This window comes from Ceratosolen solmsi, unplaced genomic scaffold (assembly GCF_000503995.2).
Source record: "Ceratosolen solmsi marchali unplaced genomic scaffold, CerSol_1.0 scaffold14, whole genome shotgun sequence".
Classification (NCBI taxonomy): Eukaryota; Metazoa; Arthropoda; class Insecta; order Hymenoptera; family Agaonidae; genus Ceratosolen; species Ceratosolen solmsi.
Genome location: NW_011948420.1, coordinates 6,431,432 through 6,457,754, shown reverse-complemented (window position 1 = coordinate 6,457,754; position 26,323 = coordinate 6,431,432). Strand labels below are relative to the sequence as shown.

Below are 26,323 nucleotides of genomic sequence, written 5' to 3'. Positions count from 1 at the left end.
CCCCCCCTCTCTCTCTCTCTCCCTCTCCCTCCCCTCCCCTCCCTCCTAACCAACCATCCCACCACCACCACCACCACCATCAAATCGCCCAACCCCCCTCTTATATATATGCTCGCACAGTTCTTCTTGCGCGATTGCGAGCGTATACGTAAGTATCGCGTCATCGCTCGAAAAATTTATACTCATAGCCCAAAAAATTTAAATCCATAGCACGAAATATTTATACCTATTCGCTTGTTACGTGAATATAAAACCAACACATACCGAGGGCTAAATCAATTTGTCATTACTCATATAGTTTGAAAATAATTAACAGCCTCCGCGGTTGATTAACGTTAGAGAGCGGATATTTACGAAGCTCGCGTTGAACTTCAAGGATATACTATTTACAATACTACCTTAATGGTTCTATATAATTCATCGAATAATTAAGTCGCGACTCTATTTATACTTTTTACGAATTTTAAATAACTTTTATCTGATTTAAATGTTATGTGTAATCGCATGCGCATACAAATTTAACAGACACAATTCTTTCTCATTCATTCAACATATATTTAAACATTTTATTATAACGTTTTATATATATATATATATATGCTTGAAATATATTTATGTCAGTTTTTGAACTCGGTGCCAAAAATTATTTTAAGATTGCAAATCTATAAATAAAACTTACTTTTTACAGCTCAGTGTAATTCTTTAATTTTTGAACTTGCATACGTGGAAACACACACCTCTGTGTGTATAAAAATTAATATATTTAATTATCTATACCATTCAATCAGAAATAAATATTACATAATTAATATCAATGTACTTCATAATTAGAAATAAATTACAAAATAATAGAATAACAATTAATTTTAGAATCGAAATCAATTTTCAAATACTGTATTAGGTAACTTTGTACTGTTAAAGTACATTGGTTATTATTGCTAGTAACTCCTTAGCTTTTCTAGAAGTATTTTATTTTAATAAACTATAATCTTTAGAAAGTCATCGATGTGTTTGTTTTTAAAAATTAAACATAACTTTTTGTATATGAGCTAATTACTTAAACAATACAGAAAAGAAATGTTGTGATAACGTTATCAACAAATCAGACAAAAGTAAATCCTATGTATTCTATAATTAACTACGATACCCTAACTTTATGTATTACGAAAATACTTGACCTATATATCCTATAGATTTGCAATTACAGATACAGTTACATTTACTATAAAATAGTAAATATTATAAATAAATATACATTTTAAACTATTTCATTGGAAAATTTTTTTAAAAAAATATTTTTAATTCAAGTATTTATAGATTATATATGATTAAGCGTATAAGCAGCACGTATTCTGCTAATGAAAAGGCAAAAAAATAAGATTTCATTCGCATTTATTCTATAGTATCTACTTAAGTGCATGTAATGAATGTAATTTATCGGTTCGATGACATTTTATATTGGATTTATTACGGATAAGCCAGTGGCTGGAAACTAGGAGCTTATAGATTTCTCCTATCAATCTACCTAAAACTGGCCTAATCTAACGAAAACATATTATTTGCCCATCATAATCTTGCTTCTGTAATTATATTAATATTAAAAATAATATTATATTATAATTTGAGCTGTAATAAGTCGCACAGTACCATTACACATGCGCTCTGCTAGATTTTACATTATTGAATGTCATACGGAGAGTACGGTGCGTCTAACAATACATACCAAACTCGTGTTTCAGTCTATCCCGTAGAATAAAAACAAGCCGCTACCATGGACGCGATTAAGAAGAAGATGCAGGGAATGAAGCTGGAGAAGGACAATGCGATGGATCGTGCATTGCTCTGTGAACAACAAGCTCGCGACGCTAATGCGCGTGCAGAAAAGGTCATTATTTTCTCTTGTCTTTAACGATACTTTCATTCTACCTTCATCGCGTCAAGATCTTTTGGAAATTTCGTTTTTTTGTTCTTTATTACGGAAGCTCAACCGAGAGCCAGGACAACATGGGGGATCCTAGGGGCGTAATTGAATAAAAAAAATATTCTTATTCGTTCGATTAATTGTCGGAGTACTGAAAAAGATATTCAATCAATTTGGATATTTAACCGAAGCTTGATACAATATTTCTTTTAAAAGAATAGTAAAATTTGTTCTTTTTTTTTTTTTTTTTTTTTTTTTTTTTTTTTTTTTTTTTTTTAATAGCATTAATATAAAATGGACGATTTTTTTTTTAAATCAATGGATTGTGAATATAGGTTCGCATAAATGGAACTTAATTTGGCTGCGTAACGATATTTCTGGCGCGCGAGTTTAGAAAAATTAAGCTCATTGTTGTCGGTTTGGTGGAAACAAAAATTATATACACGAATTTCAATAACGTTTAATAATTTTCTCATTTATTGAAATAAAATGTAGGCTGAGGAGGAGGCCCGTGCACTCCAAAAGAAGATCCAGACTATCGAGAACGAGCTGGATCAGACTCAAGAAGCACTCATGCAGGTCAATGCCAAGCTTGAGGAAAAGGATAAGGCCCTCCAAAATGTGAGTTACTCGTTTACTATTTCAATAATAGCCGTCTCCATGATTGTTCGAGGGCAATCAATTTTAATGTTATAAAATAAAAATAATTAACAATTTACGGAAACTCATAATGTATGAGACTCATAATATATTGATTAAAGAAAAACATTTCTTATATTTCTTTAAAGGGATTTCCTATGTACTATTAAGTATTATGATAATTTTTATTTCTGAACCATTGTAAAGAGATTTTTTTTAACTATAATTTTTTTAGTATTTCCAGTTTTATGTCATATACAATTGTCAAAATAAGATATAAAATAATAAAGATTATTTATTTATATTAATAATATGTATCGTAATACAAATATCCAGGAGTTTAAGAATATTAAGAAAGATTATTTAAGTTCAATGAATTATAATAGGTCCTTTTCTTAAAATTTTAATAATATTCATTTTATTATTATATTAAGATTTGGCAAACATGAAAAATTACTTTCCTACATGTGCATCGATTCTCATTAAATAAAATCTTATCTAAAACATTCAAATTAATACAAGTTTAAATAAAGAACTAAATCATTATGTAATTATGTAATTAAATCGCTATAAATATTAAGTTAATAATAATTGTTAACAAAAATTTATATATAGTAGATTAGATCGTGATACATTACTAAAATAGAAAAATAAACTTTAATGTTCTTTTAATAAATTAATAGTTTCATTAATTACAGTTACTAATTGTATAAAGTTTACCTATTTTTTAAAATTTATATTAAGGATATTGCAATTTTTATTTTTAATTTTTCCATAATGATTATGTAAATATAAACATCAATCATAGAAAAAGGTTTTGATTTAACAATGTGTATTGTATTTAGAAGTAATAATAATATTATAATTTAATAGAAATTGTAAATTCGTTTGGTTTCTCATAAAGTTCATACACTCGTATATATATATATATATATATATATATATATATATATATTGAGGTACAACAGAAATAATATAAAAATATAACGTGTATTATATATTACAATATTATTCTAGAAAAACTTGTTGGCATAATTATTCTTTTGTAACTATGTTTGAAAATTGAACAAGGTAATTTATTGAGTAATTTATTTAATCAAATTACAAGATAATTTTACGTTATATTAATTAAATCAATATTTTTAAAATCTCCTAATTTCTTTCATTATGAAAATATTATAATTTTTAAAATTTCGTTATCAATTGACAAGATCGTAGCATTAATTTAAAATAATCGCATAGGTTCGGGAGAATTTTATACGTTAAGTATATATTTTTAGAAAAGGTTATAAATTAATGTAAATTAGAAAAAAAACATCTAAAAACAAAAAAACATTAGAAAAAAAACAACAAAAAACAACAAAAAACAACAAAAAACAACAAAAAACATATACTATTGAATTAAATTAATTTGACGCAGATGATGTGAAAACATACTTAAAAGTAAAAATACTGCTACCTAAAGAAAAAACACTGTGCTCGATAAAAAAAAAAGTTTATAAGAAAGTACAATACTACTTGTTTTATAATATAAGATATTATTCAAAAATAACAGATTAAGAAAAATTGCTCAAAATATTAAATTACGAGTACAAATTTTCCTCCAAAGAATCACTACTATTTTATAAATAGTTATAGTTAATAAGCATATACAATCTTTGCACTTATATATATATATATATATATATATATATATATTTATTTATTTATTTATTTCGGAATATGATATTTAGTTGTTGAATAATAAACTTTCGGCACAATCTTCCACTCGTGATTAATCGATCAGCGTCTTTAACCATTACAAATAACTAGGGACGAGGCAAGTTGGCGTAGAAAGCTGTGAAGGACTAAGGTGAGACTCAATCACATAAGTTATTAAAAACATTTGTAAAATAACGCAGAGAAAAGTGAAGAGGAGCACAAGAGGCAGTATTTACTACACACACGTTGTGTGCGTGTAGAGTATTTGACGCAATGCTTTAAGAATGTCATGACGCTACGTGCGCAATCTGTGCCAGAGTTGTCAAGAAAGGTCTCGACTTACTGAATACAATAAGATTTATCAAAAATGTGCCCTCGTATTGATAATCTCGATGATTGTGCCTATTATCTGTATCACCTCGTTCGTTAATTCTGTTTGCGAATATTCTCTACTTCAATATCCTCACTTTCTTATCTTTCATCTAACAAAATCAGTTCTTTTGACTTAGCTGCGGGACAGGATCTTGCTTAATCCAAGCAAATTCCGCTTCAGTTTATTCTAAATTTTATTATGCAAAAGGTTGCCGTGAGGCTTTGTTATATGTATCTAAGTATTTTTTATCATTTGAATTTGAATTTAGTTCGGCTCGAAAAATATTTATTTCATACATCTTATTGTCTTTAATATAGATTTTAATAACATGAGAAGTAATCGTACTACTGTAATATTAATCATTAATTATAATATTTATTATCGTTTGCCATATAAAATATTTGCTAATAATACGTAAACTACAAAGTTATTAATCATAATTTGCATTAATATTATCTTAGCCAATATAAGTATTAGCTTTATTTCTAAAATAGATTGTTCTTGTCAATTTGGATTAATAATTCTCTTGTCTCCTAAATACCTAAAAATTTTAATAATCATTGAACTTGTCTATACATGAACATAATTTTATATTATAATTTAAAATGAAGCAAACAATAAAAAATATAATTCTAAATTTATAATTTATACTTTCAGGTAAAATAATTATATTATGAAAAAATTTCGTTGTCGTTTAAAACCAATTCCCATATTTTTATAACAAAATTTAGTCGAAATTTATAATACTAAATTAATAATTTTAAAGCTTCAGTGAGAATAAAGTTTCAATTAATAATAATAATATAGTTCTCAAAACTCATTAATCTACATTATTGAAATTTATATAATTAATAATATAATACATAAATAAGTGCTAATGTAATTAGTCTATTTAAGTGAATATTAACGTTTATTTCTTATTATTAATTTACATGAAATCTCAATTTTTACAACAAATAAACAATAATAAAAAAGAAAATATTTAATGAAATGTTAAATTATGGTTTCATAATACATTTGCTGTATAAAAGAAGTATTTATAATAATAAACTTATATTGTTTTATTTATTGTATATATTTATTATTATTTTTATATATATATATAAATATAATATATTATATATATAATATATAATAATATATAATAATATATACTATATATAACTTATATATATTAAATAAACTAATATTAACATTAAGAAATTTTTCTTTTATCCATGCAAACTAATTTAAAACTATTTTTGAAAACTATTTTTATCTAAATTAGTCATTTATTCATTTTATAACTTTGTTAAAAATATTTAGCTATTTATTTTTTTTTTTTTTTTAAATTTCAAACCTATAATTAAAAACTAATTTTTCGTCATAAATTATATATTTCTAAATAAATGTTTTAATGCTAAATCTCAATAAACGTACTTAACAATCATATTTAATTTCTTAGATTTTTATGCTTCTATATTTAATTAAAGACATAGTAACTATCATTAATTTCTCAAAGTTAAAAAAAAATCTAAAACGGACAAAAATATGTATAATAAGGATTATAACATTAAACGTTTTCTTTAAACTTAAGTATATGTTTGATCATTTACATATTCTAGAGATTATTTCAAAATCCATCTAAAATCTATATTCATTTTAATATTATAATCACATTTTATATTTGTTGTACAATTTGTATTAAGTGTATTTTTTTTTTTAATTCTTTAAGGATGAGAAATGAAAGAGAATATTCGGTTTTTTTTTCATCATCGACATCCATATTCGTATTCAACGTCTTATAAACGGTCTTCCGTCATTCTTTCTCTCTCTCTCTCTCTCTCTCTCTCTCTCTCTCTCTCTCTCTTTCTCACTCACTCATTCATACATTGGCTTTCTGTCTCTCTCTCTCATGTCGTGCGCGCGCCTCTATTCTTTCTCGCTGTCGGTTTTCTTACGTCCCTCTGCAGATAATCGGCAGTCGTGCTGCGCGCACCAAACTCTTCGCATATTGTCTATCTATTTCTCTCTCTCTCTCTCTCTCTCTCTCTCTCACACACACACATACTTTTTCTCCCTCCATAGTTCTCTCTCACTCTATGTCTCTGGTTTGTAACTGTGTCTTCGACAAAAGTCTAATTTCACACTCGCCCCACTTCCAAATTTAAAGATCCCGCGACTTTTGTCTATCATAAAAATATGCTGCGCACGCGCATACCGCGCGCCATCTATTAAATAAACGAATAAACTTCAAGTGGGGGGCATTACAAAAAAGTTTTGACGAAAATGGCGACGAATTCAGTGTGGGTGGTGCTGACGGTGTTTCTGTTTTCCGTTATCGGCTCATTTTCGTTAGCACTCAACACCAGGTCGACAGTAATACGATTAGACATATAAAAAGTAAAGTTTTCTCTCACTTCTTATCTTTAAAAATTAAGCAGTTGAAGAGAAATAAATCATGTTGAACATAATAGGCTGGAACATAACCTAGAAATGTATATGAAAGTTTTCGTAAAAACCAAGAAGAATAATGGAGATTCCGTGATCATGATAATGATGTAAAAATAATTAACATGAAAGTTCACATTATACATACGAAAGGTATTTTCATTAATTACGTAAACAAAAAGATAATTGGTTAAAAATAGAAGTGACATGGAGCCAATGTTGTCGTCGACGTCAAGACGTCGTGGACATCAGCATCATCCAAGACATGCGATTAGACGTCGTTTAAATCATAATGTACATAGTACACCTTCAACTCTGCCGACTTTCTCAACAATAACCTCCTCGGCCCCCACCAGTGGACCCGCGCAGTGTGGCCCTGCTGGGGTTACGAATGATGCCATATTGACTAAAGATTCCATAAGGTCACCATGTAAAACTCCAAACTTACAATGTAACCTTAGATTGAACGATAATGCAAGGTCGTCCAGACATATACCTGGGATTACAAAGCAAATAAATGAGTCCCAGCCAAGCTGTGATAATAATGTTATTGTAATTCAAAATGAAAAATCTGTTCAATGTAAACAGAACAGTACGGTAAAAAATGTAATAAATACTAAGTCATACAGAACTAATCTCTCTGACGATACTTTAAATAAAAGCTTTGAGCTTAAGCACGCGGACGCAAGAGCTCAAGGCGATGGCCATTCTGACGAGGAAATTGTCATTGTTGAGGAGGATGCAGAAATTAGTGAATTGGCAAAGCTCAGATGTACTAGTGAAAGAATTGAAGTACAGGCAGAAAGGGAAGCCAAGCGGAGAAAGCATTGTGCTGATTATCCTGGCTTAGCTTTTGGACGCTCCATTTTTTCCAGCGATACCATGATGAAATTTAGTCTTATTAAGAATGAGCTACAAAATATTATGAGTACTCAACTGAAAAGGGTCAGTATTATGGCTTAGATCATTTATAAAAATAAGATCAAGCAAATATATTTAATATTTGTTACGCGAGAAAGCAATTAAAGAACATTTTGAATTATGAATCTGAAAAAGTTAATGTATCACAGTACATTTTTTATTATAATACTATAATATTTATATCTAATTTTGAAAATATTGTTTTAATTTAAAACAAGAGACAAAAGATTGTAAAATATATGTTACTTAGTTCTCCCCAATTTTCAAAAGTAAAAGTAAAAGTCTGATAGGACTTTTATTTATAATCTAATAAATTATACTAATGAAATATAGTAATTATTTTAATTGAATATAAAAAACTTTATAAATTAAAAGTCTGTTATAGTATTAATAAAATATTACAATTTATGTATGTAGATATGTTTGATATAATTATAGTAACATGGACCGTTAATTTAAATTTTATTTAATGTTTTAAAAACATATTTATGTACCAATATTTTTGAACTCTCATTTATGAGGCATATGGATCCGAAAATTATATAATGATAAAATCTATCATTCGTTATAAATATCTTGTACAAACATCATTTATTATATAATATTTATTGAATCTGCAATTGAAAATGTATGAAATATATGTATTTTGTATGGCTATCATAATACAATATTATTAAATTGTTTATAAATAAAATTGACAAGCATTATTAAAATATGAAAGAAATTTAAAAATATCTGTAAAAATTATCTTATCATTCTTTATGTATGTTGGGATAAAATAAAAATATTCTTGAGAATACTAAAATATTTTATTGATCGATAACATTTAGAAATTGAAGATTATAATTGTACATTTGAATTTAATATTTAAAATTATATTTGAAATTAATAAAACTGTATGATGATAAAAGTAATATTAAAAAATAGGAGTGTACATGTAGTTTTAGAATAAAATGAAAAATCTATAATACTTTGATTTACATTTGCTTATTCTTATAACTAGTTTATATTACTATAAATTTCATATGAAATTCATATTTCATTCATATTATGTTATCACAGTTTTCATAAGAAAGTTATGTTTTATGTTCATTGCCTACTTAAAGTAGCTAATTAATTATAAATTTTAAGGTTAAAAAATTATTAGAATTTTTAAAATAATTATTATATATTATAATGCTTCTCAAGTAGATATAATTTCTATAATAGTTAATTAAAGAAATTATTTTCCATATTATTGTGTTAATTAATTAATTACTTATTCAGATTCAAATATTAACGAAATACTGTAAAATGTGTTCAATTTACCGTTAACAATTTTATTTAGTAAGACAACAGTTTTCTATGTAAATTTAATAATTAAAATTTAAAAAATTCTTATTAGCAACAGATGTTTAATTGTAGAAATATCAATTAAAATATTAAATAACATATTAAACAAATATTAAATATTAAATAACATATAAGACAAATTTTTTAATTTTTTATTTTACTTTGAATCACTCAGTAAATACATATTACATCGTTATTTATCAATTAAAAATTCAATAGGATTTTTAAATTCATCTTAAAATAATTTAAGAAAACATTATAATACAAAAAAAATAATTAAAACATAAATCCAGTAAAGTATAAGAAATATAATATTTGTTTGACTTAAAAATTTATAAAAATGTAAATTTCAAATATTATATTAAAATCTTTACTGAATTAATCATATTTTCTGCAGTATTATTATTATTATTTGTTAATTATATATTTTTTAAATAGTATACACAATAAGCGAATGTATCAATTGCACAGTTATTTCTTTCTGGTTTAAATTCATTTATCTAAACGCTCTTGCGCATATATATATATATATATATATATATATATATATATTCAATGACGTTGAAGAAAATTTAAACAAAAAAACTTGAATTCATCAAATGAGCAACATATAGTTATGAATTCTAAACAATGGTCATTTAACACAATCTATAAATTGTTAATGGCAACAATTTAAAATTTTTCAAAGAAACTATAGCGCACGTGACATACGTGCTAACTTATTAAACAGAAAATCGAAACGAAACTACTATTCCTTCTCAACTGAAATATTTAGACGCGATATTTTTATCTCCATTTAAACATTCGATATGCGGTCACTTCGTCCCAACCGATTTGAACTTTAATGCAATAGAAAAATTATAGAAAACTTAACTTTATGGATAAATGTTTAACGGACAATAATTGTTCGGTATTGACCGGTTGATCATAGCCCAAAAGACAAGAAATATAAGCCGTTGAGTAGTTTATTTCCTAATTCATGTCTTCAAGTCACAATGAACATATTGGCAATGAAAATATCCTGATAATATTGGAGCAAGTTACTGCTGTCTGATATGTTTCAAGCATACACTTTAGTACTTGGTGCATTGATAAATTACTTTAGTTGTTCATAAAACGATCGTTGATTTATTTATTTTTTCACACCTAATAGCAAATGTTAAAAATCAAATTAGCTTGAATAATATTCTTGACGACTTATAACATTGTTACTTTATCAATTCCATATAAGTGTATATGCCAATAATATATTTGGGCGATTATTGAGCGAGTTGCTTTTAAAAAATATTTTACAAACATAAATTAAATTAATACAATTTAAAAATAAAAAAAAAAAAAAAACTTATATAATATCAAAATGTACAAAAATTATACTTTAAACTAATAAATTAATTCATAATTTTATATGGCCTTTAAAATCGTTAATAATTCACTGAAAATTTCAATTGAATTTAATCGAGAAAGGCAGTTATTTTTAATAACTTGATAATTAACTTTGTAGCTTTTTAATGATCGTAATTATAAACATTATCGTTATTCGCTAATAGATGTGATTTATATATATATATATATATATATATATATATATATAAACTAAAATAATGCTTTGGTAAATGAGTAGATATAGATCGGAGATTAACATTTATCAAAATGAGCTATGCATTATAGATGCATTATTGAAAAAAATATCGATTAAATAAGGAAAAGTATAATACTTGCATTAAAATTGACGTAATAGAATTATTAGCCGAATTATACAATGAGATGTTATGATTTATAAAATTGAATAATATATATAAATTTTGAGCTTGTAGGTAAAAATATTTTTTCTTCTTTTTTTTCTCTTTTTACCGTGCACGTTCGTTTCAGATAAGAATTCTCCTCTAGATAGTCAACTTTTAGAAAAGTAAAAGTAAACGTGCTTCCACACAAATTCATGCTCTTGCGGGAAGGATTATTACCCTTCTCGTGAGATAGGGAAAATTTAATAAAATTGCCCAATAAACTATGTGCCCACTAGCGTACGTTGAAGTTTGCATTTCGAAGCTTTTTCCAACACAGTCCTCTCTCTCTCTTTCTCTCTCTCTCTCTCTCTCTCTCTCTCTCTCTCTCTCTCTCTCTCTCTTTCCACGCTTCATCGACGTGACTTAACGATTTGGATTTAACAATTATTAATGATTGTCGAGCGGTTAATAATTGGAAGCTCGCTCGGCAAGTCTCGACCAATAATTAACCGAATAATAAATAAGCCGAGATGCTCGATTGCCTTTTCTGATTCTGGTAAATGGTAATCGGTGCGCGAGTAGGAGCGAGCGCCTCGTAATCGCTCTCTAACGGCTGCTGTCCATCATCATCATCATCATCATCATCATCATCATCATCGTCGTCGTCGTCGTCGTCATCATCCTCGTCATCGTCATCGTCATCGTCATCATCATCCTCATCCTCATCCTCATCCTCATCCTCATCGTCATCGTCATTATCAATTGTTTCTGCTTTTTCATCTCCATCGGTTGGTAGTGGTCATTGGCGCGCATGCGCCCCGCGTAGAAGCACTTGGAGCAGCATGGTGGTGCTTGGCCATCTTGGAAATACTTTTGGCTGCCGTTGCCGCTGCTTTCTCTATCTTTCTCTACCTCTACCTGTTGTAGCAACGTGGCGGCGACTGTCTCGTCGGTGTATCGAGTCCGCGAGTCTCTCAGGTCGAGGAGGAGAGCGAGCGAGCGAGCCGTGTTAGCCGCCCATGTCAATGTAGTCTCGAGAGGGCGCTGACAGTTATTATAGAGGGAAGGTCCGAACGCGCGCACGCACACGAACGCAGGGCCTCCGCCTTGACGCGGCGATCCCCGTATGCATGAGTTGTTGGAGGTAGCGGTGGCGCGCTTCGAGTCGAGCGAGGAAAAATTGGTGGTCGGTATCGCGTCGCGGCTCTTCTCGATCCCCTCGTCCTCGTCGCCGTTACAAAGTCACGTATCACCGGCTGGCTGCTCGTCGCGGCAAGTGCTCGAGCGGAGGACTACGCGTCGTCCCGTCCGCTTGTGTGCCCTCGTCCCACGTACGTAGTCGCACGGTGGGTGGGTGTGCGTGCGCGCTCGCTCGCTCGCTCGCACACGCACTCACGTACACACGCGCGCATAGCTGTCCCGTAGTCGCGCGAATCGTGTTCGTCAGTTGCTTCCACGCCACCGGTTTTCTGCCTCGTAAACGGGCGTTCGCGAGCTAATAGTCGCTGGAGCGATTCGCTTGGAGTGCGTATTTGCGGCTGTGCGTGCGTGCATGCGTGACAGACCGGGCGGAGGCAGTTGCGATAGTTGTGAGTCAGTCGCGGTGGTGCTCGGTGGTTGGTAGGCCGCGAGGAACGAGCCAGCCGGAAAAGATGTCGACCCAAGTGCAGGGCACGCTCCTGGACGTGCTGAAGAAGAAAATGCGCCAGACGAAGGAGGAGATGGAGAAGTACAAGGACGAGTGCGAGGATTACCACAAGCGGCTGCAGGTGGAGGTGCTCCGACGCGAGGAAGTGAGTTTCATTTCACGTCGATTCCTCTTGGCCCCTTCGTTCCCGCTCACGTACATACTATCTCGCAACGTTCTATCTCGCTTATATTCACGCCTCCTCCTCGACTTGACCGAGTCCCGCCCGTACGAACTCGAATTTAATTTTTGCCCTGTACGGCTGTCGGGCTCACCTTTTTTCTGTTCTCTTATTTTTATTTCCTATTTATTTTTTTCCTCCTGACTGCTCCTTCGCCTTCACCGGGATGAGTAGAATAGCGGCTCGTGGTCGCTTATGAGCGAGTGTTCCACGGCATTAAGGTCCCCGCACGCCGGAAGCCTTACACAAGTTAGCCCGTGTAAAACCGAGGTATATAACCTATTACACGGCTTTGATATTTTGCGCATCGAGGCTCGTTTAATGCCGTGTTAACGACGACGTCTATCGCCAAACAAATCCAACGGCAATAAATAATTTTTAACCACCTCGATAAAAGCCTACGTTCGTTAGATAGGAGATGACGTTTCTCATTTTCCATTTCTTATTGCCTCCGTCTCTTTCTTATTTCCTTTCCACTGCCCCTTTCCCCCGATTCGATTCTTTAATCGTGTAAGGACCTTTATTTCATTGGTCGTTCTTCGCTCGTCGCCGCGTACTCTGCTGCGGCATAACTTTCATGTATATTCAAGTTGAGTGTGTGGTTGGTTATGCGAAGACCGGCTAGATTTAAGCAATTATTGTAGCTTATGGGGCGAAAAGTCTGCCCAAATGATTAATGGTACTGGCTCGAGGACGAGGCAATTCGCGCTTCGTTATCTGTCCTCCGTCGCGTTTCGTCTTGTACGTTGAAAACCGTTAATCTCACGTGTATTCGATGAATCATCGAAAGTCCTCGTATACACAGATGTGGACTGTCACACACGCGCTAGGCAAGCTCAAAAGGCCATATCTCATTGCGCTTTATCTATTTATTTATTTAATTTTTTTTCTCTGTTTTTTTTTTTGTTTTTATTATTATTATTAGTAGTAGTATTAGTATTAATTTTTTTCTTTCTTTTTTTTAATTTTATTTCGCGCGTACGTTAAAATTGCTCGCCTTTTGGGTGCGTGACTTCATGACCAATTCGGACGTCAGAATCCCAGTAGCGCGAGATCATTTCGAGCAAACAAAACATAAAATTATAGAAGAAAAATATGCGTGAGGAGGCCTATCGGTTTCTACCTGTTTTTCATAAATCTATTACATCGAGCCTCACTCCTTCGGATTATATAAATTACCAAAGTATAAAGTCGATTTAAACGAACGCGACTTTATAATGCAACGTCAAATTCAATGAATCCTTGCACAAGCATTTCATTTCAGGGGCGTAGATATGTAATATTAAGTTGCATACGTTTATAAAAAGTGTTTCACGGTGCTGGTTCAAATTAAAAATTGAATCGCACTTTTCAAAAGCATTATATTTCTTAAGTGAACAAGCAATTCGAAATAATAGTTAAAATTGCAAATTCACATTATCTCGATTACATGTTTGTTTCATCAGTTGGCAATTGATATAATTTTCTATATTGTAGGAGTATAATTTATTAATAAGTAAATTATTTAAAAAGAAAAAAAAGAGACTATTAGTAGGCAAAAGTGAAAAGTATTTAAAGGATATTTGTGAAATTAATTGTTTTGACATTTTTTAGTTAAAATTTAAAGCTTCGGTTGTTTTTTTTTTTTTTTTTTTTTTTTTTCAAAAAAAAAATATTTAGACTATTTCAAATGCATGGACTTGAAACGATTTTCATTGAAGCTTTTTTCAATACAAATTCTAATGCATTATTACCCAATGTACATTGGATAAACAGTATTCGTTTTCTTTATCGATATCTTTTTTCTCCTTTTTTTGTTTTACTTTATTACATTATTAGTTTTTTTTTTTTTTTTTTTTTTTAACGAAACATCGATGAAGATACTGAAATAAATTTATCCTTGACTTTATAACATCTGCCATCGCAAATGAGACTGACGCATTTATCAGCAAGTAGGTCTCGTATGATACAACAGTGCAGTATTTTTCAATGAGTCGTGTAAGCAAAATTTATGCTTCCGATGCTGAAGGATTTCATTCTCAGCAAATATACCAAATAAAATTGACAAATGAAATTTTGATAACGTTTAGGAGGAAAGAGACAATAATACATTGTGTTTGCTTGAAAGTCATGTATACGGAACTATAAAGATGAACATGTATATTTTTTAATAAGCCGTCTTCCGTAAAATATGACACGATATTATGATTAATTACCATCTCTCGATATTCATTCTGTTTAGTAAAAAAAAAAAAATGTATCCCGAACACAAGCAAGCAACGATGTTACAGAGTTTCTCTCTCTCTCTCTCTCTCTCTCTCTCTCTCTCTCTCTCTCTCTTTGCTTTTTTTTCTTCTCGTTTCTTTTTTTTGTGCTTTTTTCTCTGCCCTTTTCATCGTGTAAAAAAATACGAAGAACACGGTAGAAGTTGAACTAAGTAAAAGAGAACGACGGCGGCAATCGATTGACGTGCTCTTATCTGACTTTATTTTCTGCTGCGGCGAATGCTTGTCTAGACGCAGTACTGGTTATTTCGACTTTAAGGCCTGTTCGGCATTCGGAAGTAAATCGGTGCTCATTTATCATGAAAATTCAAGGAACTTTTATTCAATGGATCTTTTAATCGCTAGCCAATTTATAACTATGGGAAGAAAATATATTACTATTTAAATACGAGAGAAAATATTTTGTATTTTGAATAGCAAATTAAAAGTTATATTAACGTTGATGATCTCATCTTCACCTACATTACTATTATAACATAATGACGAAATGTAGATGACATTTATTACATTCTTCGTATAATTATTAAATTACATAAATTTTACATGTTATTGGATTTTATTTTTATTAAAGAATTTACGCCAATGAATTTTGCTTTATTGCAATTAACAAGTGTTTTAAGTCTCTGGAAACACGCAATACGAATACATTTATATGTTTTCATATACACATTGGAATTATTTAAAAAAATTTAATTAAAGTTCTCTCTCTCTCTCTCTCTCTATATATATATATATATATATATATATATATATATATATATTTATACATGTGTGCGTGCGTGCGTGCGTGCGTGCGTGCGTGCGTGCGTGGATATATTTAAACTTAACAGTAATATTGAGCACTAACAAATTTTTATTACGTAATATATTAATAGATTCTCTGATGTTTAATAAATAATTAGGTTGTAAATTTCTAATATAAGTGACAAAAATGATCGTGTTTAAAGTATCCTATTTGTTTTCAACTTGTATCAATGTACAAATATTGTACATATCAGATTTTCAATACTTTAGATCGTACATAACAAACATAATAAACTTCGAATTCATGTTTTACGTAGGAAGATATTGTAGCGAACGGTTGTTATAAATGACTTGTTTGCAGATGTTATTATAGATGAGATGAGATTTTATTTAAAGTATTTTTAAAATTTTCTTATTAATTAGTATTTAATGATATAAAATTTCTTGATTATCGGAAATTTTAGAAATTAAAATTTTATACATAAGATCTTGTTAATGCATTAATTTGACTTAAAATGTTCGTCTTTCAATGATTATAAAGTGACATTGACGATAATTAGAGAGTTAGATCGATAGAATTGAAATATTTAAAATGAAATATACAGTCATAGTTTGTTAAAAAGTTTGAAATTAAATTTTCATAAAGCTCTATCTTGAATTTTTAATAAAATATGTGATGATTTTCAGTACAGTACTGCATTATCATTTAACATTTACCAACTTAACATAAAAAAATTGTACTACTCATAAATTTTCAGACTCGACGTGTTAATGGAAAAATGTATTGAGCTGCATGCAATCTGACTGCTTTGAACGTAAAAAATCGGATATTTGCAATATCAGAAACAAAGTTCAGGAATAAAAGCCCTCGTATGTGTTAACGAAGGAAAAACCGCGTAACCAAATATGAAATTCAACCTTATGGTAGCCTTATTAAGCTACAGTGCAACTTGTATAGTAAAAGCGCTTTCGTCAATTTCATTAGACGAAGACTAGAATTGTAGAAAGAGCATCGTGTGCCTCCTTTAAGAAATCAACTCGTTCTCATTTTACTTTTATACCATTAGATGCACCATCGGTGCCGCCTCCTGTCTACAACATACACCATTTTCCTTTCATTTCCTATTGTCTACTATACTGGCATTTGTGCTTAGATAGACCATGGTGAGCTACTAGCCGAATCTCGACCGTGATGACTATCAGCATCTCATCTCTTTCTCTACGCATTTTGGAACTTTCGAAATATTTGGTATCTTTCGTTGGTTTTACTGTATTACATATATGTGGCTAAGGCTATTCTAACGATCAGATATCGAAGAAAAATTTTCCTTTCCTTCAAGACCACTCTTATTCGATAAATAGCCAAAAGGTTTATCATATGTCTGCGACTTCTTTTTTAAATAATCACGCGAATGACGATTTACGTCGATTACAAGTTAATTACAAATTTCATGTAAACTCAATTATCGTTTTATCATTAATTATTGAATCATATATTGTCTACTTTACAATATAGAATGCATAGTTGTATTATAAAAAATTGTTCAATTATTTCCAGTGGATTGACTGCCGTTTGAATGCTAATCAAAGCCTTTGCTTCATCCAACACGTTTACAAACGCAAAGAGCTTAATGTATTCAATAATTGAAATCAATACTTTCATTCAAAGTATTTTCCATTAATATCTGATTATATTTTTAAACTAGCGAGAAGGCTATTCGCTGAATTAGTGTTCAATATAAAGATTTGAAGTAATTTTCTTTCTTCAAATACCTGTACAATGTACAATTTACAAGTAAGCAAATTTCAATCTCATTTAATTAATCGCAGACATACGAATGAATTAGTATACATAATTTAACTTCAAAAAGATCCATCCAAATTTATTTTTATTTTGTCATATACATTAGATTAACGTTAGGTAAAAGAAATATATGCTGAAAACATGTGATTATTTAAAATAATTTTTCATTATTTCCCATTCATTTATTATTACTTCTTTTATTAATTTATTTTGTAACTCCGTTAATCAATAGACATATAAAATGTAATTTTTTATGGTATTGACAATTAATCGCAATACCAATTAAGTTTGGCATAGCTTATATATTAAAATTTAAATTAATTGAAATTTATCTATTAAAAAAATATTTCATATGAGAATGGCTGGACAATATGTGACTATAAAAAACACAATAGCTAATGTAGCTGTTCTATTAATATATAAAGTTTGTTCAATAAGATAGTTAAGTAAAGTATAATTTTTATCGTGCTCGTCATTGAAAAAATTAATAAATAAATAAATAGATAGAGTAACGAAAATTTGGAAGTAGTTTATATCGATCGGTGCTTTTAATGTAGTTGATATGTATAGAAGATATTTCATCAATATTTTTACTCGTTTAAAAGGGCTATAAAATTCGAATAATAAATTTTTATTATAGAATATGTGTTTCTGCATATGTATACGTATATATATATATATATATATATATATATATATATATATATATACACACACATCGTTATGTTACCATTATTTATCATTACATTGGATAGCTATTTTTGAAACAAATAACAACATTGTGTAAATATTTTACAAACATCTGTCATGAAAAAGTACGTAGAAATTAAAAGATTAAAGAAATTAAAACTATTTGAAATTCCAATTGGTCTTTACGAATATAATAGCAATGCCTGTTTTTTTCTTGTATTAAATTCTCTTTATAATGTTTATGTTATATCGTATAGCTCTCACATGCACTAAATGCATACATTTTTCGATATTTATAATCTATCTTGCTTTCTTTTGAAATGACCAATTATTTTTATTAGAAGAAAGCAAGAATATTTTGCTTATGTAATTTGTTCAAATGTAATATCACTAATGTTGAATGACCGGATTCGTCAGAAAAAACTGTGCGCTATCTTTATGTTATTCGTACGTAAATGTAATACTTTGCACACGTATGCATTTATGCTTCAATGTCCTTCCTTTATGGTTAGCGGCATTATCCGATGTGTTATAGTGTGAGGACTGATAAAAAAAATAATACATATTTGTGCGTCGATAATGGCAAGATGTGTTAGTAGCTTTTCGCGGAAGTTTATGAATCGCGCGTCGTATATTAAAATTATAATAATGAAATGGGAACTGTTGCTTTAATCGTAAAATTATAAAAATAAATGTTAGATATAGTCCTTAGCTGCACTGATTTTATTTGTATTTGTTTTAATTTTGCGGATAATTAATAAATTTTACTAACGTACAATAAATAATTGATTTCTATTTTGCAAACATTCTATATTCCAAACATATGTAATAAATTTTTGTAATAAGGTACATTTGTTATAGATAGATCTTTTAATGATTTTTAATTAATAAAGTGCTTCTTTTTCTAGCTGAATAATTTAAATTTCATAAGATATTTGTTTGAATCTGCCTTACCGAAAATTAAAGAAAAATAAAGATATTTTATTTTTAGTAGATAAAAAGTTTTAAAAGTGGAAAAGAGAATATTTTATAAACTAGCTTAGCTATATTCTGCAGTGTATCGGAAACGTTAATAAAAATTGTAATATAAATTCAACACAAATTCAATTAAAAAATCAACTTCCATCAATTAGTTAATTAATTGGCGTGATAGCAACTTTAAAAATATAGTTCTCAACAAATGATTAATAATTTAAGTACTGTTTATAAGCAAGTAAAATATAGATTTTTCGTGCATGCATGACCATTTTTATTTCAACTACAGAGGAAAGCTTTAAATTCTATAGCGGCTCCTGTAATGCTAATTAAACAAGGAAACTTTTTCTCTACTGAATTATATTATATACGTTTAGAAAACGTACTTATTAAAGCAATATATATATATATATATCGAACGGTTATTACATGCACAATAAAAGTTTCACCGTTTTGGTGATTGCGAACGTGAATTATAAGTAAATCGAGTATTGTAAATATAATAGTATATATTTTTATATTCTTTAGAACATACTGATTTTTTTTTTTTTTTTTTTTTTTTTTTTTTTTTTTATAATAATAATAATAATAATATTATAATTTTGTATGAAAAATATTTAACTTTATACTGTTTTAATTGTTTAGAACATTTATAGCCTTTGCATTGATTAATCATTCAAATTTCGCGCATTTACGATCTCCAATGACATTATACTTCCACTGCGCATGTGAAATTTAGTTTAATATAACATGACTTATTCACATATACTGTTCGAAGTAATGGAAATCCCTTTTGGCTTTATTGTTAAATGTACAGACGTTCCATTACGCCATTATTATTGTTGTATTAAATATATTATTAAATTATTTTTAAATTATTTTGCAAATAAACAAGTAGTGAACTACAGCAATTAATGATAAGTAGAAATCTACTTTTTTCGTTATAGTTGCTTTTAACCAAAGAAACTGATATTTACGATATTGTTAAATTAAGAGACTTCGATATTTAATAACATAATCTTGAAATTTTTAACTAAAAATTTATTTTAATATTTTTTTCATATTTATATGTTTTATTTATCTCTAAGCTAGTCAAGTTTACTTTAATTATTTAAATGCACAGACTATTTCTATAACGAAGTATATTTATTTATGTTTTATTCAGATGCTATTATTACTTATTCAAAAATAAATATTCTAAAGAAAAAATGTTCGAATACTCTTTATATTCCAATGGATTACAATTTTAGCATTCACCATTTGAAAATATTCTTTAAATAGAATTTGTCCATAATTGAGTTTTTTTTTTTAATGCATATAAAGAGAATTATTTTGTATTATAGATTTGACTTTTTCATGAGAGAGAGAGAGAGAGAGAGAGAGAGAGAGAGAACACAATATCAAATGTATTATTTACATCCTATATATGTCTTATAAATCTTATAACTTTATTAATTATAACTATTCACAAAAAAATGTATATTTTTGTTTTTATTTATATGTTCGTGTATACTTCGAAAAGTGTAATTGGCACTAAAAACTTTAATGTAATCTTCGGTTTACTATAACACAGCAAATATTTGTTTTTATCGTTGAGTTAATATTTATTTTCAAATTCAAAACTTCCAAATTTTATAAAAATCTTATTTAATTTCATATAGATTAAAACTAAATAAAGTTTAATAAAGCATTAATTATATTGACGTGTAAATTGATCGGAATAAATACTTATTTTGTCGAGTGTTTATTTTAATTAAGAAATCATTAGATTCTACTTGATATCATCTTGGTATTGGTAAATTCACTATCAATCGTAACATATTAACCTAGGAATCTAATAGATTAAATAGGTCATTTTTCCGTCAAATTAACAATAATAATGATATTGGTTCGATTTCATTAGATATTAAAATAAAGATAATGTAAATTGAAGGCAGCAATATTTTTAAATTTCCACCTGAAAATATTTATATATCTTAGAATTTTTTTTATATAAAAATTTTATATATTTATATATACTGCCTTATTCAATGGATTTATGAATAGAAGCTGATTTTCATAATGAAATAAAAAAAATTTATTTGTTAGATATAAATAAAATCATACGCTATTACGACGTTTCGTACAATTTTTAAATTCGCATAGGAATAAAGTACTCAATTTTCGGTCAAATGTTTAGAAAAAACGATATAATGTAAGTGCGATAACAAATTATTTTAGAAACGAACGATTTTAGTATAATTATATTTTAATCTAAAGCTATATTATTCAAAATTGTATAGATTTGACCGAGCATAGGAATTTTCTTATTTCAAGATAGTATTTCGAATTTGTCGTTGATTTAAAAATGATAATTATAATCTATATAGTTGATTATATAGAATTTTAAATGTCATAAGTTAACTCTCGTTTAGCCGAATTTAATTAAGTAATTGAAAAGTGATATTAATTTGTCATACCTAGTATGCATTAACTGTGTATATTCTAATCATACAACGAATAGGATATAATCCTATAATAAATTTTTGTATAATTGTTTTTGAACTTTTAACAGTTACATTTAAATTCAAATAGTCCTTGATTGGCTGAATTATCAACATCTTGATTGAGTTTATCTTTGATAAATATCCGGAAGCGTAAATTCGTGGTTACTGGGAATTTTCCTTGAACTGCTGACGGTGAATGCTTGAGCACAATTGCTTCTGTTCGTGATATACCGAGATGAGTTATCTTTTCCAGTCGCCCAATGGCGCAAAGAGGGGCGGGCGGGAAGTGCGTGGAGCAGCGTGGTGGCGGTGTGGGGGCGGTCATTATTCAAGGATAGGAATCGATTCTCGATGTCGTATAGATTGTCCGGCGAAGGTGCACGGATATCCGGAGACTAAGAGGGAGTCATGAAACAATCACTGGTGTATGCAAAAGGTTGTTACTAGGCTTGGTTTAACTGCATACGAAAATAACGGCTCACGCGATTTTCAGTCGCCCTTTGTAACAGGCAGCTTTTGCGTTCCCCATTTAGCGCAGACCTATCCTTACAAAACGACATAACTAAGCACAACTATAATAATATTTAAAAATTATTTTTATAAAACTGTCACTCGTGATTCGTAGAAATGTAGAGGTCTGCGCTGAACTACCAACATTGCTATCAGTTTCAGGTTATTGGGAATTGCAATGTACGCATTCTAACGTTTATCTTGGTCGACAATTTCTTTTTCTTTCTATTTGTATTTTATCATAATTATTAACGTTTTAGAATGGAATTATATTTTATAGAACATTTAAAGTAAATTGTTTTCTATTTATTTATGCATGTAATAATGAATCTTCGTGTTAATTAGCGATTAACTTAAACTTGCCGTATTTAATTTAACCTGACTGCCTTATTTTTCTATAGAATATATTTCTTCATTATTATTAGCTATTGTATGATTTTTTTTTTTTTTTTTTTTTTTTTTTTTTTTTTCCCCTAATATTGACATCAATGAAGTTGACGCATGCATAAGATTACACCTATTGATGAAAGAAGTTAAGCCTGGCTAGTCATGTTATTTAAATGACGTAACAATATTAAACGAGTTGAAGAGGATGGCGCGGACGGAACATGTTTTATAATTCTCGAATTTACTTGGTAATGTTTGAAAATACCAAGCGTTTTTTCGATCGATGAAAATTCTCGAACAAATTGCAATGTGGAAAAGTTTTAATTTGTCTTTCGTTTTAAAAATGTTAATCGACACTTTTGTATTTTTTTATTCAGTTTTTTTTTTTTTTTTTTTTTTTTTTTTTTTTTTTTTTTTTTTTATATTGTGAATTAAATTAGTTGTGTAAGCGCACACCTATTGGCTTATGTGAAGCGAAACGGTCAACTCACGCACGAACGTTCATTGTGTTTTGCTCGTTCCGTGTTTTGCCATGATTGCCACCGTCCCACCAAGTGCGCATATGCCCCCTCACTCCTCTCGCCCCTCATCATGAATTGAGCGGGGCTGGGCCGATTGAGCTCGCCTATATTCAATCGTGCTAATTGAGCGCTATTTACATCAGGCTTTGCGATGCCGTTCCTTTGAGTTTTCGCACTCGTTTTACGCATTTTGCATCCGCGAGGTCATCGATGAAATCATTGTAACAATCGAATAAATGGGAACTAATGTTTTCAATAATAGACTGTCGAGTGTTTTAATTGAGATACTTTTTCCATTTTAGGTTGCTTGTCCGACTATCGAAACATTTCATCCTCAACGCGTATTTTGAAGATGAATTTCATTAATTTTCTGAATTTTTAATGAATCGTTGAGAAACAATAATTATAAATTAGTAAAGGCTACGAAATTCATTCAAGAGAAAAAATTTTCTTTTATTTCGATGATGAATATTATTGTAATCTCTTCTAATCAGCCGCTCGGCATCGAATAGGCATGCATGTACGCATCAACTACATTTCGATAAAACTTATGCAGGCATAAAAGTTATTTACATTGCCGTTACAAGTGTTGTTTTTACTCCAAATCAGTGTATAATGGTATGTTGAAAATTCGTTGAGCATGAGTCATTCCTCCGGTTAGTTAATCATCTCCTAATATTATTTTCAAGTAAGATATTTTGAGCTTCTTTTTTTTTCTTCTTTTTTTTAGTAAAAATGTTGATATCTAAAACGCTTGATAATTTTTAGCATTTAAATGCCTTAACGTACCATCAATGCCACGTTACTATTAAAAATGTACTTGTTGTGATTGTTACATTTAAAGTAAATATAAATGAAAGGAATAAATGAAAATTGTTTTCTATATTATCATTGCTCGTATCCAAAATTTTATATTAATTATCTGGACATTTCATTTAACCCACGACCTCTTTTATTTATCGAAGGTTTTCATTATTCAATACACTAAATAAATGTGAATTATTCATATTTCTACAAGATTCGTGTGAACAAAAAATATTTGTTTGTTATAATAACGAATGCAAAGTTTAAGAAAAGAAAAGAAAAATAGAGAAAGCAGAATGAATCTATTATTCAGATATGATGGAGGAAAAGTGCGTATGCATGTGCATGGTGTAGAAAACATTTATTATTATAACATAAAAATAATTTTATAATTGGTATTAAAAAAAAAAAAAAAAAAAAAAAAAAAAAAGCAGGAAAATATATATTACATTATATAAAATACAAACAAAAAAAAAAAAAATTTAATTGACGACATAAAAAATATAAAAGGAATTAAATAAGATGTTTCTTATATGACGTTTAAAATGTCGTGAATAACTCCAAACTTTATTTTACTTGCATAAATTCTGTAAATTTTCAATTGTCATTAAATAATATTATAAAGATATTCACAAAAGAATTTACATTCTTCTTTTCCTATACAAATTTCAGGTATGTTTGCATATATCATTAATAGAAACTTTATTGTTAAACTTTAGAACTTATCGTTTATTAAATAAAAGAGATTATTTGCACTACATAATTGCGGAAGGTTTAATAAGCTAAGCAAAAAAAAAAAAATCATTGAAAAAATATCAAAATAAGTTTTGTATTTAATGTACACTTTATTATGCTAAGTCTTATAATTTGTTATGTGTCGACAAAAATTTTAATTTTTTATAGCAATATTATCGAAATTTACTATTTAAAATTCGCGTGCAACAATTATTCCAAATTAAACGATACATTCGTAGTTAACTATCAAATTGTCGTTACATTCATATTTCATTGTTTAATTAATTTTGAGAACTTTCCAGAAGCTACTTGATCGACTAACAATTATATTTAGCATAAAACCAATGGATAAAATTAAATTATGATGAAATTAAAGTATGAAAGCAGAGTATAAAAATTTGAAAACTAATGTAAACAGTAATAATAAAAGTAATAATAAAATTAATTTATAATAATAATTCAATACTTGGTAAAATATTTAATGCAGTTGGTATTTGTAAAAATTACATATACATCAATACGTAATTGAATCGATTAATTAAGTCCCCCATCCCCCGCCCCATACCTATTTGAAAATTGATAAGGTTTAAAGGATAAAATTCATACATTTATCTTATGAAATGCTTGATTTAAAGGCAACGAGAAATGCAAAATTAAATGATAAATGTTATCTTCTAAGAAATAAGGTGCAATAATGTTGGCGTTTAAATGTTCCAGGCCGAGTCCGAGGTCGCTGCTCTTAACCGGCGCATTCAGCTTCTCGAGGAGGACCTCGAAAGATCAGAACCACTGCCAAATTGGCCGAAGCCTCTCAGGCTGCCGATGAGAGTGAACGGTAAGGACAATCGAAACAGTACATCCTTGGCTTCCATCGCCATAGCTTACGCAATGCACATACGATTTTTTCATTGGATTTCACAATAATCAAGCCGATAAGTCTAATCTATCTGAAAATCGAGGAATTTTTAAAAGAACCCGATTCACTTATATGCGGAATTATTCTAATTGATGCTTGAGATTTTTTATAACGTGTGAATTACAATTACAACTAGTGAATTTCAATTTTATCAAACGATCAATTATGCTGGCGTTCATTACATGTAAACGACCTCTTATTTGACACACACAAAAAAACAATAAATTTCATAATAAAATATGAATTAACAGTTCTTTTTTTTTTTTTTTTTTTTCAATCGTTATTTATCGTTTAATATTTTTTATATTCTTAGAGTAGGCTGATAGTTGCAATTTTATATTAACAAAAAACAAAAACAAAAACAAAAAAAACTATTAATACATTTGAAAGTACAATTACAATTCCTTATGCTTTGTTTTCTCTGTCATCTACAACATAAAATAAATTTTAATTACATTGCTTCATTAATTAGTATAATTAAATTTAAGTCTCCGAATTGAATTATTTGATTGTAATATCTCAATTAATGTTAATGTAAATGATATTTAATGTCACCTGACTTTATTTTTATAAATCTC

At 29.0% G+C, this 26,323-nt stretch overlaps 1 protein-coding gene across 1 annotated transcript in view; it reads left to right on the top strand.

Moving 5' to 3' along the window:
• LOC105360988 (tropomyosin-like) overlaps positions 1-26,323 on the top strand; it is a 48,047-nt gene that overhangs the window by 3,289 nt on the left and 18,435 nt on the right. The window contains 4 exon segments of the mRNA XM_011498053.1: positions 1,740-1,885; positions 2,417-2,542; positions 25,547-25,613; positions 25,616-25,664. Coding sequence (XP_011496355.1) covers positions 1,772-1,885; positions 2,417-2,542; positions 25,547-25,613; positions 25,616-25,664 — 356 coding nt within the window. The 5' untranslated portion in view covers positions 1,740-1,771.